General features: G+C 37.6%; 1 protein-coding gene across 1 annotated transcript; it reads right to left on the bottom strand.

Annotated features, from left to right (window-relative positions):
* Window positions 1-1,536: 1,536 nt before the first annotated feature.
* LOC125181621 (excitatory amino acid transporter 1-like) lies at window positions 1,537-13,593 on the bottom strand. Its single transcript, XM_066987101.1, has 4 exons — window positions 13,532-13,593; window positions 10,108-10,314; window positions 9,153-9,195; window positions 1,537-1,836 (listed from the first exon to the last, which is right to left on the bottom strand). Exons 1-4 carry the CDS (start codon window positions 13,591-13,593, stop codon window positions 1,537-1,539), a joined length of 612 nt encoding a protein of 203 aa, XP_066843202.1.
* Window positions 13,594-15,145: the final 1,552 nt, after the last annotated feature.

Raw genomic sequence — 15,145 nt, forward strand, 5'->3', positions numbered from 1 at the left:
ACCTGGATGAAACCACAGCAGTGAACATTTCTGATAGTCTCTGTTAGATTCAGGGTCTGCTAAGAGAAAGGCAAGAGAAGACATATTGCATGCCTTTCAGACATGTAAGGAGATGAGCTCCCTTTGGAATTCAAGTGTTATTTAAAAGTTGGTTTAGCTAATTCTGTCATAATTCTGCCTGTATGAATGAAGGCTCAACCAACATAGTTGGAGACTATGCCAAGTGCCCAGTTCTATTCTGTCTCTGCTGTAGTTTTCCATGTTGTTGGGGAAGTAACTCACACTTCTGATGATTTCAAGCTGCTGCTGGCCATTCCTAGTTGGGCACTGGATCATGAAGCTTTCTGTATGGCAGATAAAGTTGGTCACTTTATCATGAAGTTGTCTGCATGTCAGAGGTTAGCTGCATTGTGGGGCAGAAACAAGGGTAGTCTAATCTGGTTTTTCCTATCAGTAAGCACAGCTACAAATGAAGAAAGAGTTAGTGCTGAACATAAAACTAAGATCTACAAAAACATAAATCTGTTACAACTAGACTTTTGATACAGTCTTATTTCCATAAATGCCCACTTGTCTTTATTACATGAAGTTACCACAGAACACCATTTATCTAGTAGATCTCAATTGCATTTTTAGCCATAAAATCCATGTAGAAAATTTTCAGAAGTAACAATTCTTATCCAATGCTTTATCATCTTAAGTGTGCTTGTAAAGAACAAGAAAATAATTTTGTTTTGTATAGATGTTTCCTGCCAGAATAGAATTTTACTTAATGGAAAAAATATATTTATTTTTAGTTTTACATCTAGTACTACAAAATAAGCGTGTGCGCTGTTGGGTAGGTCTTTGGGCTTTGGGGGTTGTTTTTAGTTGTGGGTTTATTTTTTTTCTGTAGTAAAGAAGGCAACAAAACATTTCAAATGTTATTTCTTTTCATAATTAACCTTCTACATGACAAAAAATGAATCTTCAGTGTTGAAAAGACTTCATACCTCATGTCTGAGGGAACAGGTATTAGTTTTTTTATCTATTGAACACAATAAAGAAAGTAGAAAAAATTATATATATCAGTGTACAGTGCAGCTACAATGCAGGGACATATATACACCCTACTGCAGGAACCAGTTGTGTTGGAAACTAATGATAGCAAGGTCTTTCTGTGTAGAATTAAGATTATGGAATAGGTTTGTCAGTTTCCTTTATTGAAGTCTGAGTAGATTATAAAGAAACTTTGATAGCATCTTGTTTTGATTATTGTCCTTAAGAAGACATAGAATGTCTGTCTGTATAAGCTTGGCAAATTCTGCCATAGACCCTGATTTTTCTCAGGGTCAAAAGCTAAACACACTGAAAGACTAGGTGTGTTTTGGCAAATTACTGACACACAGAATTAGATTTCTTGGTTTCATTTACCAAACAAGCTACAGGGCAGTTAAGATCTTACTGTCTGACTTCCTGCTGGACTCTAGCTATCCAGTGCACGACTGTGGTGAAAAAACACAGTTACTAACTTAATACAGAATTTATCAGAGGCACTTACCACATGACTAGAGCTACCAATCTCATGATAGCCTCATTAAGGCTATCAAAGAAGTCTTTTAATACTTGACCTTGCTCCTTCATGCTTCCAATCACCAGGCCAAAGCTTATTGAGAAAACCACCAAGCCAAGGGCATTCACTCCATTTACAGAACCTGGAACAGGAACCATTTCCTCTTTCATTCGGGCGAGGGTTTCCATTGCTTCTGACATGTTACTTATTATGGAAGTCACTGTGAATGTGTCATTGGATGGAATATCTACTTTAAACATTCTCTTTTCATAGTTAGTTTTGAACTGATAAAACAAAAAGAAAAGAAAAATGGAAACTGTGAATTATAGCAAGTAAAGGTAAAAATCAAAAATTAAATTATTAATGACTATTGTAGGACATTTGAATTCTTTGTGTAATATTTGTTGGTAAAATAAAATGGGATGAAAATCTGGCTTTCCTGAAAGCAACAAAAATCCATATTAACTTCAAGAGCTAAAGATTACCCCCTTTAGTTTCTAGAACTTGCTTTCTCATAAGTATGTTGAAATCAAAGACACGTTTGTCATGCTCATGAATTTTTTGACAAAGCTATTGATTCTTCATTTCCATTTTTATAAATTGTTATTTTTCCCAACAACATTTTTCTAACTGTTAAATAAATAGGTCTTTTTTTGGCTAGTTGAAATGTTTTCATTTGCTCTGAACTTTCCTTAGTTTTTCATTTTTTTGAATTAAAAAAAAATGCAACTGAAAGTTGCCTAAATATAACATACCCCCTTTTCCATTTTTTTTTTAACCTTAAATTAGGACTTTTCTACGGTAAAGCCATTAGTTTTCTCTGCTTTGGAGTAACAAATTACCACTTTTGTTTATTAAGAAAAGGGTTCTACTTTAAATGATTCCATTATGGAATGGGCAAATAAATTTCAAAATCTCAGTATGCTACTAAATCTCTAATTTTACAACTAGTCTTCTACCATCTAATATTTTTGCAAAAAGAAATGCATATCCTGAGTATTTCTCTCAGGGTTCAAAAAGCCCTTCAGCCTGAATATTTTTTTTGAGTAAAAAAAACCCTAAATATCACTAGTAAAATGTTTCTAATATAACTCAGAATGCTAAATATTAAAGCAATGGGATACAAGTGTTAAGGTTATTCAGCAACTTTGGATTTTTATTCCTTCGGACCTTCCTACAAAACTCAAATATTAAGCCCAAGATTTGTAGTATTATTAGTGATATTTGGAGACTGTTGCATACTCTGAAAGTGTTTGAGTGAAATGGAGCTCATGTACTTCTGAGTAAGATGGGAAACCTGAATATCAGTACCTAGCAATGCTGACCTAAGTTTCTGTTATTTTTCCACACCTGAATTGTTTTGATGTACTCCTACCACATATTTGCTATATCTCCTGAAAGCTTAAAGTCTCAAGTAAAATTTGCTTACAGGTGATTTATGAAAAAATTCTAAATAGAATGTAGTAGAACAAATCTCCATAGAGTTCAGATACTCTTGAGTTTTAAATGAAATTTGCTAAAAAGCTTTAAGTCTTGGTCTGTGATTATAGGAGACAGCTGAGCTGTTCAAAGAGTTGGCTGACACAGAAAAGCACAGATCCACTCCCTCATCCACTGTCATCTAATCTGTGATAATTTCTTCTCTGTGTCAGTTCAGGTTTGATATCTCCATAAGCCAGTTCTACTCTTTAAATTGGCAGGAAACCAATCAAGCAAAAAAAGTGGCCATTATTTGTATAGGCTATGGAGGTGAATCAGCTCACTGAGGAATTAGATGAATGCCGGAGGTGGTGAAACACTGAGACTGGGACTACACAGCCAGGGAAGGAGGGGATGGGATTGCCTCCTTAAGTGACAGAGAGGTATTAAAGTGGAAATGGAAATTATCTAGAAGTTAACACCGAAGGGATTTTATTTCAGTCCTGACAGGAGTGTTTAAGTACTGCCTAACACTGTATATCAAATGCTTTTTTTTTTTTTTAATGTGTATGGATTTGATGATCGTGTTACATGTATATTTTTATTTCTGTTTGTCAGTATAAAAAAAAAATCTAGGTAAAAATCCCTTAATACGAATATTGGAAGGGTATAATTATGCTGCACTTGTGGATATGCAGATTAGACAAACATAAAAAAGCAAGCTACTAATTAAATTAATGGAATTAAAAACTAATTTCCTACAGAATTTCCTATTTACTTCCTACTTTCCCTACGCACATCATAACTGATTACTCCCTCATTCTCCTCCATTACCCTCTGTCCTGGTTTCAGTTAGGACAGAGTTAATTTTCCTCCTAGTAGCTGGTAGGGTGCTATGTTTTGGATTAGGATGAGAAGAGCGCTGATAACATGCTGATGTTTTAATTGTTGCAGAGCAGTGTTTACACCAGGCCAAGGACTTTTCGGCTTCTCGCTCTGTCCTGCCAGCGAGCAGGCTGGGGGTGCAGCAGGAGCTGGGAGGGGACAGACCCAGGACAGCTGACCCAAACTGGCCAAAGGGGTATTCCATACCATCTGACGTCATGCTAAACAATATATAGGGGTGGCTGGCCGGGGGGGGGGGGGGGGGGGGGGGCAGCTGCTCGGGGATAGGCTGGGCATCGGTCAGCGGGTGGTGAGCAATTGCATTGTGCATCACTTGTTCCGTCCACATTATTATTAGTAGTACTATTTTCATTATTGTTGTTATTATTATTATATTCCTGTCTTAATAAACTGTCTTTATCTCAACCCACAGGCTTCACTTTCCTGTTTCTCTCCCCCATCCCAGAGAGGGAGGGGGGAGGGTGAGCGAACGGCTGTGTGGTGTTTAGCTGCTGGCCAGGTTAAACCACAGCACCCTCAGATCCTCCTCTTATTCCTATTTGAGTAGATCAAAACCAACACATGATATGTCTGCTAGACAGTGTTAGATGTGTGCCAGATGTCCGCTGCTTGTTGGAACGGGTTAGGATTTGTCATAAACTGCTTTTCTTTCAGTGGTAGCACAATCTTTGTTTCTGTAAGACATCTCTCTGCTGTGTCAATTAGGGTGGAGCCGCTGGACTCAGAAATTATGATGGGGGACTGAGAAAGAGCTGGGCAAAGAAAGAGGAGAAAGCACAGTCACATGAAGTTTCAGACCTTTAAAAACACAGTTAGAAATCATCCTAGGTTGCAATAAATATATTCCTTTTTTTTTTTCTTTTTTTCTGCTGATTCTGTAATTCTGTCCCAATGGGACTCTCCCAGAGTTCAATTAGCTCAAACTGACATTTTAATATTGCACTACAATTCTACAGAGACTTATTCTTTTGCATCATTCAGTAATGGAAGAAAACTGCTCGTATAAAAACACTCCTCTAAGTAGGATTAAGCTTTTCAGAAGAGCTGGTTATGTTTTACTAGAAGTCCACACACCTACACTGATAATCTGTGATGGGCTAAGCAACATCACTGTGGTCCTGTCATTTCTGAGGGTGTTTGGTGCATTTTGTCTCTAGGCAAAGGTATTTTTGCCTGGTAAGATTTTAGATGCAAAATACTCATAAATTTTCCATTAGTTCATGTATAGAAAGCAAACTAAGAGCAAGGCAAATACTATTTGATACATATTAATTCTAATAGCTTTCTATTAACAACCTTATCTGCAAGTAAAATATAAAAATAATGTCATTTCTGGACTTAGTTTCAAGACAGTGCTAAGGAGCAACTTTAAAATGAATTTTAATTATCTCATTATGAAATAGACAATATATTTACTTCAGAGTGGAAAGATAAATCCAAATATTTCTTTGCATAACTCCACAGTGGGGGTGAATATAGGAATATGAAGATTTTGAACAAAGTAATCTAATTTTAGATAAGTGTGGAATATTTATCTGCAGTCAGTCTTTTCAGATTCTTCTGTTGCTGATAAAAATCACAACCCCTTGCATAGTGAAGTTAGCAACATATGCCATATGGAAATAACCAACACCAGAAAGTATGCCATTTGGCTTAACAGTCTGCTGTTTCCAGTGTCTGTCTGCCACTGATTTTATTGGAGGAGGTACTGATAGAGACAGGGTGCCAACAGGACTTCGGTCTTTCATGGGGAGACACGGAGTAACTAGTGAAAGATAGAGTGAAGCCAAAGGCTGACATTTTCCAGATTATTATTCGTAACTTGACTTGCTAGGCAATGATTGCTCTTTGTCCCCTAGAATTTCCTGGTGCATGGCGCTGAACAGCACCAGCTAGGCTTGAAATGGTTCTTCTGATTCTCAGCTGAAAGATTTGAATGTAAGGATTTCCTTAGCTCTTCAGTGGACTCTCATTCTCCTGGGCTTCTGGGATCTACAGTGGAGGGACTATTTTGGAGGCGAAGGGGCATTTTGTTCCACCATTCTTCCTGTTTCCTGGGAAGAAAATGTGCAAAGAAGGAGGAAGAGGAAGAGGAGGCAGTTTTGTTTGCCTCACAGGCTTCTTGTGAAAGAAGAACAGGAAAGGGAATTCAAAGGACCAGAAGACCAAATGGGAAGCAGCAGAAAATTTAGCAAGATCTTTCCTAAACGAGTCCTGAGGTGCCAGTCTTCCTTCCTAGTTCTTCTCCCAGCAGCAATCCCATAAAAGCTTTCCCAACTCCATCTAGAAGCCCTCCCCATCTTGGTTAACTCTCTCCAATTGGCTCTTCCATTTCATTTCGCAGGAGAGATATTCCACATCCAGAAAACTAACTTTACTTCACTAAAATGAACTATTCTAAAGAAAGTATGATTTTCTGTGTCTTAGTGTTACAGAATTTGAGTAATATTTGGTCTTCTGAGATAAAACCTCTGGAAATGATTGTTAGTCCTGTGTGTTAGTGGAGCTGCTTTGGCATGTGTTTGTTATCGATGGGGAAAGTGACAAGTCCAAAACTTGCTGTGAGTCCTAACAGTCATTAGAGGACCAGTATGCTGGTAATGGTGAGAAAGAAAGAAAAAACCTTCTAGTGGCTTCCAATGCAGATCTCTGTCAGGAAAGAAACTTGCCTAAGGATGCTGTAAGACAGAATGTGAGCACCTAATATATCAAAAGATGTGATTTAAATGTGGAGTGTATATGCCAATGATGGTTTCCATGTGTGTAAAGTTTTGGATTAGTATTATGCCTTAGAGTGTGGAGCATTATGAGTGTTCTTTGTTTGGGCCAGCAAACACGGTGTTACAGAACCTGATTAGTGCCAAATGGATAATCACTCTTCATAAGTCTTTTAAGAAGCATATGAAAAACCTGATGTGAACTTTTGAAAAGAAAGTTATGGAGTCAGATGTACAAAGTAATCTGGACACCTATGAATTATACACATACTTGTTTCTCCTGTTAAAATGATTTAGTGTAACAAATCTGATACAACAAAAAAACTTATGCCTAAAAATGAAGGTTTTGGTACCTGATTGAAAAGGTAATACCATCAGTATGACTGGTGCTTCAGTAGTAATATCTGCTGATGAAAGTCAGAAAAAACTTTCATTAAACATTTCCTGTTTACTGATCTGTTTTTAGGACATGCCTTTAAGCTGTGAAGCACATGAGAAATACGATATATGTAATATAAACAGAACCTACAGAACATCTTTAATTAACAACATAGATTTAGGACTGCTAGTCACTGAGCTGAGTTTCCAGTTTGCTGTAGGAAACTTTACTGAATTAATTTTTCAAGCAGTATCTTAAAACTGATGAGGTAGCTTGTTCCTACCACTTGTAATTTAATTTTTTTTCCAGGACTTCACCTTTTAGGTAATAAAAGTTAAAAAACATTATACTAATTCCCACTTATATTCAATCTGTCTTTACTCTTTCTTTCAAGGTACTTATAGCCTTCAGCAGAACTGAGATCAGGCTAATGGGTTATTAACTGCTTAAATCAATTCCCAAATCTTTTTGAAATTGCAGTTCTAAAGGCAGTATGATTGCTTTCAGCAGTTATAGATAATAACTTCCCAATTTGACAGATTTATTAAAAATACTTGCAACTAGATATGTAACTTTAAGCCCTAACTCTTTATTTTGAAGACGATGTCATTTCCTGAATGTATTACATTAATTTCTTTATATTTTGTTTCTAGTTTAGATTAGACTTTTTGATTTCCATATTGCCCTTTTGCATCACTGTCCTGAGTTTATCATCATCCTTGCTGAAAACAGTGATACTATTTCTTGGTTTTGGACCTGAGTCTAGATTATCGTTATCCTTGAACAAATCTTTAATGTAGAAAGTCACTGCTTTTTATTGGTCATAGTTTATGCAACTAAAGAAAATGTCACTGTTTCTTTTAAATTCACTCTTGCTGTAACTCAGCCTGACTTTTGAAAGTTTCTACTTTATCCTCTTGATTTTTGACCTCCTCATTCCAGCTTTGTTGTTGTTATTGGTACAGCAATAACTGGTAAATAATATCAGTTCAAGATTGTGGGTTCAATATGAACCAATCAGATTATGGCAATACACGTTATAGGTTTCACTTGTGAGAAACAAAATTGCGTTTTTGCAGTGGAAAATTCCACTAACCTTGCATATTCAAAAGTGATTGTGCAGGCATAACAGTGGCATAGCAGTGGGGAGTTTGTTAAGCAGATAAGGGGAAGGTCCCACTGTCCCAAAATAAGGAGGATAGCTAAGAAAAACAGGATGAGCAGTATGAAATCAGTAAAAAACAAAAATCACGGGCCCTCTAGTCATGAGAGAAGAAGGAAAAAAAAAGGAAAAGGAAAAATTAACGATTGGTCAAAAAAAATTGTACATAGGTGGTATAGTAATAAGTGTCGAGTAGTTTGTGAACCTGTAGTACTCAGCCAATGAGGAAACAGGGGAGGAATCAAGTGTCGGGTAATAGGGAATATCAGGTTATGATATACTTTTGCTGTGCACTCCTGCATGCAGGATGCCCGCCATTGCAATCGCAAATAAAAATGCTACTTCACTGAGATCCTTGCCTGAGCCTGAGTTATTGGCTACAGATTGTTTCTCACACACTGAATCTATAATGTCTTCTTTTTAAAAGAGGAATTCAACTAGTTACTGTTATTTTCTCTGTAGAATAGTTTAGGTTAAGACCAGGCTAATGAGAGAGGAATTCAGGAAGCAACATAGAAAGAGGATTCTTATGCATTCCTACCATAGGTGACAGGAACTCCCCTTGTTTGATTCTCTTATTGATGTCCACAAAATCGTTGCCTTGGTTTTTAACCTATGCACATTTTCCATGTGACATTCTTGAACATCTTCCAGTCTTTGTACATATCATGGTGCATATCTCAGTATCTCCCAATTTAACATAACGCTGTTTTTGAAAAGTAAAATCTGTACTGACTTCAGTGAAGCTTGCTGTAGATTCATGAATTTGACATTATGAAAAAACTTACTGATTTGCTGTGCCAAGGGGGTTTTCTTCCCTTCTCATAGCAAATACTGAGATGATATGAATAAAAACAAAGCACAGATTTGTTTGGGGGTTGTTTTGGTGATAGTTTGCAGGACACTCAAAAGTTGTTTCTGCTCTAAGTACAACTATATGACATTCCTAAAGAAAAATGCTATTGCATTTCAGTTTCTTACTTTATCATATGCTTTAGTTGGAAATAAGGTTTGTACCTGTTTAAAGCAAGCTTCCGCTAGATTTGGAGGGAACATATTTCTGTGAAAGAGAATAATATAATAATAACGCAGACATATAATTATATGTCTGTGTATACTTGTTACATATGGGGGGTTGTCTGCTTTCCAGAATGGTGATATTTCTGAGGGAATTAGAGGCAGCCTAACTGAATAAATCTTGAGGAATCTGAATGCAAACCTCTTCATGGGTCTTTTTGAAGTCCCCCTTTCTGGCAGCATGACTCTTGGAGGCCTTTCTCCATATCTCTGGCTTCTCCAAATGGATTAGTGGAACACAAAATTTTGGTGGCTTTACCTGTGGAAAAGCTCCTGAGTTCCAAACCTCAGCTTTCCTACTCCCTGGAATACATCTATGACATATTAGCTCTACAAAAGAGGCATTACAGAGTCTCTGAGCAAGGAGAAAACAGGTTTCTATATCTGTGCCCCTCTATTTCAAGCATTTTATTTGCCTGTTCCTGGAATTTATTTCCCATCCATACAATTTAACAAAGCTGAGAAGATGCACCTAGATTGGCAGCTACAATTCAAAATTAAGATGAATAGTTAAATCAAGAATTCAAGTGAAGTGAAAAAAATGTTGAAAGCCGGAAGTAAAAGTGGAGGAATTTGGTAATAAGGATTGTGCTATGGAAGGAAGGGAAAAGACCCATGCAGATAGTAGAACAGAAATCTTTCTTTTGTGTGTGAAAGAAATAATCTTTCTTTGAATGTTAAAAGCAGCTTCTTCCCTTCTGACAGCCTGATTTAAAAATAAATCCATGTATTCTTTTGTAGTGTTGTAGGGGTTAGAGATATTGGTATCACATAGCTGAAAGAAATTTGTCTAGTTTATACAGTCACTGTCTAAAATTCTTCACTATCCTTCTCATGTGAATATAAACACTGTTGTTGTCATTGGTACAGAAAATGTGTGATATCATAGCCATACCTGATTAAATCAAGAAAGGCATCTGCTGCTGTCACTTGCACAATTTTGCCTTCTCTGTGCATGTTTTCTTTTGTACCTTTCCCAGGGTGGATGATGACCACAATGATTATACCAATCAGCACAGCAATGATCGTAGTACTCATGTAGTAGACTACTGCTCGGACTCCCATCTTCCCTGATGCTTTACTATCCAGGGCAGCAATTCCTAGCAAATTTAAGCACAAGGAAATTCACGTCATACAGTTGTGAGTAAAGACTATAAACTCAGCATGATGAAAATAGTTTTGTGGGAAGAGTTTTGATGACCAGTACATTTAAAGCTATCCAATGTAAACTGGCCCTCTTTTGCAGCTTGTACTGCCACTGTTTTCACATTCCAGCCCTAATGCTGTCTATTACATTTTCTATTATAAGAGTTACAGCTTTCTGTTAACACTTGTTAAAAGCAAAGAATATTGGTATGATGCAGTGTGGCACTCCTTATATTCCAGTGAGCCAGTTTATGTTTTTTGATTAGCGTAGTTACCATAATTTGAAAAATGTGCCTTAGAAATGTGCTGCACCTAACTTGTAATGGTAAGCAAGAAAACAGAGTATGCCCAAGAGACATTGGTAATATATGCTACAATTAATGTGTATGAAGAGTTTTCTTCAATCCTTAATGGAATGACCTGAGTTTACCTCTGTCCCAAGCCATGGGAGTTTAAAATAGATTAAATGTTGTTAGGTTGTTTCAGAAAATCCTTGCTATTGTATGAATAAACATTTAGAGTCTTTTATAAGCTTTGCAAAACTTGTGACATTAATCCTAATTCTTGGCTGGTCTTAATGTGCCTGATCTAATGTGAATACTAGGGTGCTCAATATGGCATATGCTCAAGTATTTATTCATCAGATTGAACCAACAGGGCTGCACTGTGGTTTTTGAATGAAGGTGCAGTTCTTCCAGGGAAAGAGTTCTGAACCTCTTAGGAGTGTCTCATGAGGACTGTCAGAAATGGAAATGCTCTTTTTCCAAAGAGGTGCAGTTGCTGTTCCTCTCCCTCTGTACCTTCTCCTTAAAATTTCAACTAGTCAGTAACTTCCCCATACTTCATCTGGATGGCTATACATCTGTCCCACAACAATGCTAATGTTTCTTGTTGGAATAATGCTTTCAAAGTGCAGAATGAAGAAAGAGGTCATGAAAAGGTCTCTCTGTTTTATTATCTTTTCCTATGGACCCCTATATGGCACTGTCTGAACCAAACTTTTGCTGACTGCCCACATATTTATCTAAGTGCAGTCTTTGAACATATAGAATGTAATGAAAGTTGCCCAGCTTCTGCTCTGACTATCTCAGACTACCTATCTCAGAGGAAAAAGCATTTAAAATAAGGCAAAAGGACTGTGTGAATATAAATAATACAGAAACATAAAACTGGAATCATGGCTGGCAAAACTAGAGCAAAGAGAAAAGTGTTACAGACAGTAAGAAACTGAAAATGGAAATCAAACATTTGAAGCCCTTGATCCTTCATTTCTCTGCTTGTGTACTTTAAAAAGTGAAAAATGAATGCATGCATACTAGTCCAGTCAACTTTGTCTTTATATATTTAAATTGCTTTTTTTTTATGTTTTTACTTGCTATTTCTAAAGTAATGACAACGGGCTGTATATTTTTTCATTTTAGCTAAAATCAGCTTTAAACTTGGTTTGCATCCTAAACACAAAAAGACAAATTTAACCTATATAGTTTGGTAAGAAAATTTGGAAATGCACAGATGTTAAATCAATCAGTTTACAGTACCCTGCCCTTGCCAGGTATTTGATTCGGGACCAGATGCTGAGCACCACCAGTCTAGTGGGGTCACATGCATACGTTCCTACTGCTTTAACCAATTTTGATCTTTCTTTGTGTTCCACAGCTGATACCAGAGTCTCCTACACTCCAAAAATCATTAGGAGTCAGTGTAGGGCATATTTTACCACTAAAGACTGACGTGTTGAAGGATTAGAGCTTGCAATCCTTTTTCTTTTTTGGACTGATTCTGGGATCAAGTGGTGAACCATGTGTAACTGATATGCCAGGGAGCAAGAGTCATGCTCTTTTCTTTGTAAGCTGCTTTACAGCTTGGTTTTCTATTATTCACTCTGTGACTACACAATCCCTTATTTTACATTGTTCAGTCTAATTTCTGCTCTTGCTTATCATATAAATGACTTCTCAGCTTGAAAGTAGGGGACAGCAATTCTTCTCTTCTTAGGCTCCAACTGCTCATTGCATGTAAGCATTTGTCCTGGTTCCAGTTAGGACAGAGTTAATTTTTCCTCATAGTAGCTGGTAGGGTGCTATGTTTTGGATTAGGATGAGAAGAGCTCTGATAACATGCTGATGTTTTAATTGTTGCAGAGCAATGTTTACACCAGGCCAAGGACTTTTCGGCTTCTCGCTCTGTCCTGCCAGCGAGCAGGCTAGGGGTGCAGCAGGAGCTGGGAGGGGACAGACCCAGGACAGCTGACCCAAACTGGCCAAAGGGGTATTCCATACCATCTGACGTCATGCTAAACAATATATAGGGGTGGCTGGCCGGGGTGGGGGGCCGGCTGCTCGGGGATAGGCTGGGCATCGGTCAGCGGGTGGTGAGCAATTGCATTGTGCATCACTTGTTTTCTTACACATTATTATTATTAATACTATTATCATTATCACTATTATTATTATTATTGTTATTATTATATTCCTGTCTTAATAAACTGTCTTTATCTCAACTCACCGGCTTCACTTTCCCGTTTCTCTCCCCCATCCCAGAGAGGGAGGGGGGAGGGTGAGCGAACGGCTGTGTGGTGTTTAGCTGCCGGCCAGGTTAAACCACAACAGCATTCAAAGCAAAAGGATGGCAGGCATACATATGAACGAAAGCTATATGAGGAAGCAAGTTCTCACCTCAGAGAGCCCTTACAGGGGAGCTACTTGGCAGCCTTCCCTCCCACTGGAGTTAATGGGAACCGAAAGAGGGACACTTGGCACTTTCCAGGACCAAAGCTGCAAAGGATTCCAGCATAACAACAAGACTTATCTAAAAAATATTTAAAATCTGTTTTTAAAACATGAGAAAATGAAGGGGTTTTATTTCTTTATATTTCAAGATGTTAACAAGATTTCTTAGAGCTGAATGGGTTTCTGGAAGGGTCCTTAATGGAGAAGCAACAAACTTTGTTCTAAAGCTTTCGTGTAGCACAGACCATTGTATCTTCAGTGTGTCCTTTCATAGTCAGCCAGAAAAACTCCCATTGTTCCACAGGAGATGTGTATGCCCCTTTCATAATGCTTGCTGCTTTTTCCTCCCCATGGCTGCTGGTTCCCACATCTCTACAATCTTGCTGCTGCTTCTCTTCCTCCTTCCTCCCCTTCCCCAAGGGGCCTGGGAAACTTTGCTGTTAAGTTATTAAGCTCGAAGTTGTTAAGGGAACCCTGAGCAGAGCTCCTGTAATTCCTCCTAGCATGTAAATGCACACAACATGAATGGTTTTGTAAGGAAGGGTTGATGGGGAGGGAGGGGGCAGGTGTAAGTCTGTAAGACTGCAAAAGAGCCCCAAACCCTGCCCATCCTCTCCTTTCATTCACTCTTTTCCTATCTTGAGAAATAAATGAGGAATCAGTCACACTACAAGTGAAATAAAGATATGATGAGGAGTTCTCCAATGTCAGGACAAAAAGCAAAGCACCACATTGTTCTTCAACAATGTTAAAGAAGAAATGAAAGTATTTTAGGATGCAGGAAAGGAAGCAAGCAAGTAAATAGGATAATTGCAAGAGAAGGAGAAAGAGAGAGAAAAGATGGAGGGAAAAAGAAAAAAATCTAGTTAGGCCAATTTGTTAAATTCTGAATTGTTAATCTGATTGCTATGATTGTTCACCTAACTTAATCATGGTTCTTCAAATTAGCATGAACTGATCATGTAGCAATTTTCTTGACTATACTATTACTGGTTTTTTTTTTTACTTTTGTTGTACTTATGATTCTAAATTATACAGAATTTTAGAATTTATAAATCTGGAGTTGCTTCTATTGGTATTTTCTCTACACTGTAAGCATGTTGTACATAGTCTGTTTGTAATCCTGGATTATACTAGGGCACACTAAAACAAAGTGCTGATACTGTACTCCTCAGGAAGATCAAAGATAAAATATACTGAGCATACTTTAGATAATATTTAAGCCAGTAACTTTGGAGATGCTTGATCAAAAAAATTCTAAGGAATTATTTTAAAAGCCAAAAAGCAGAGCCTATGCTAAATAGTCCTACGATTTCAGAACACTTTCTCCCTATAATTGGAACAATCGCATCAAAAGCCTGCTGGAGTTCAAGAAGCATTTGGACAATGCTCTCAGACACATGGTCTAATTTTTTGGGTGGTCCTTTGGGGACCCAAGAGTTTCACTCGATGATCCTTGTGGGTCCCTTCCAACTTGGGATAGTCTATGATTCTATGATTTCTTGAAGAAAAGCTAAACGTCCTGAAGTCATAAGTTATGAGCTATTTGTCTGAGATTTGAGTTTAAGCACATACCTACTTCTCCTGTTACAGTACCTAAGAGTTTCTGCCTGTTTTTTGTTTAGTTTTGTTTTGTTTGGAAAGAAAGAATATACATATTTACCACAAAGATAACTGGTCACCAGCTGGTATAACTGAGGCCCTATTTCTGCATATAAATCCTGTCAGCAAAGCATTCTTGAACTTAAATTTGTCCTTAATGTTAATCACTAACTAATATGGTTTGCTGAATCTGGGCCCAAAACTAAGTTTTTGAATGGGATGTTTTTCTTTACACTCATTGAACTCAAATAGAATCATAGAATCAACCCCAGTTCCCTCAGACGCTCCTCATAAGACTTGTGTTCCGGACCTTTCACCAGCTTCATAGCCCTTGTCTCCTAATTTCCAACCTAAACCTCCCCTGGTGCAACTTGAGGCCATTCCCTCTAGTCCTCTATTTCTCTCTAGTCCTACCACTGGTTATCTGTGAGAAGAGGCTGACCCCCAGCTCCCCAC

The sequence above is a fragment of the Anser cygnoides genome, chromosome W (genome assembly GCF_040182565.1).
Source record: "Anser cygnoides isolate HZ-2024a breed goose chromosome W, Taihu_goose_T2T_genome, whole genome shotgun sequence".
NCBI lineage: Eukaryota > Metazoa > Chordata > Aves > Anseriformes > Anatidae > Anser > Anser cygnoides.

Coding starts and splice junctions, on each gene's coding strand:
- LOC125181621 (XM_066987101.1), bottom strand. CDS start 13,593: ATGCTAGGAGGAATTACAGGAGCTCTGCTCAGGGTTCCCTTAACAACT. Junction 10,315..13,531: donor ACAACTTCGAGCTTAATAAC/TTAACAGCAAAG, acceptor CTTAAATTTGCT/AGGAATTGCTGCCCTGGATA. Junction 1,837..9,152: donor CGGAAGCTTGCTTTAAACAG/GTACAAACCTTA, acceptor TTGTTTTATCAG/TTCAAAACTAACTATGAAAA.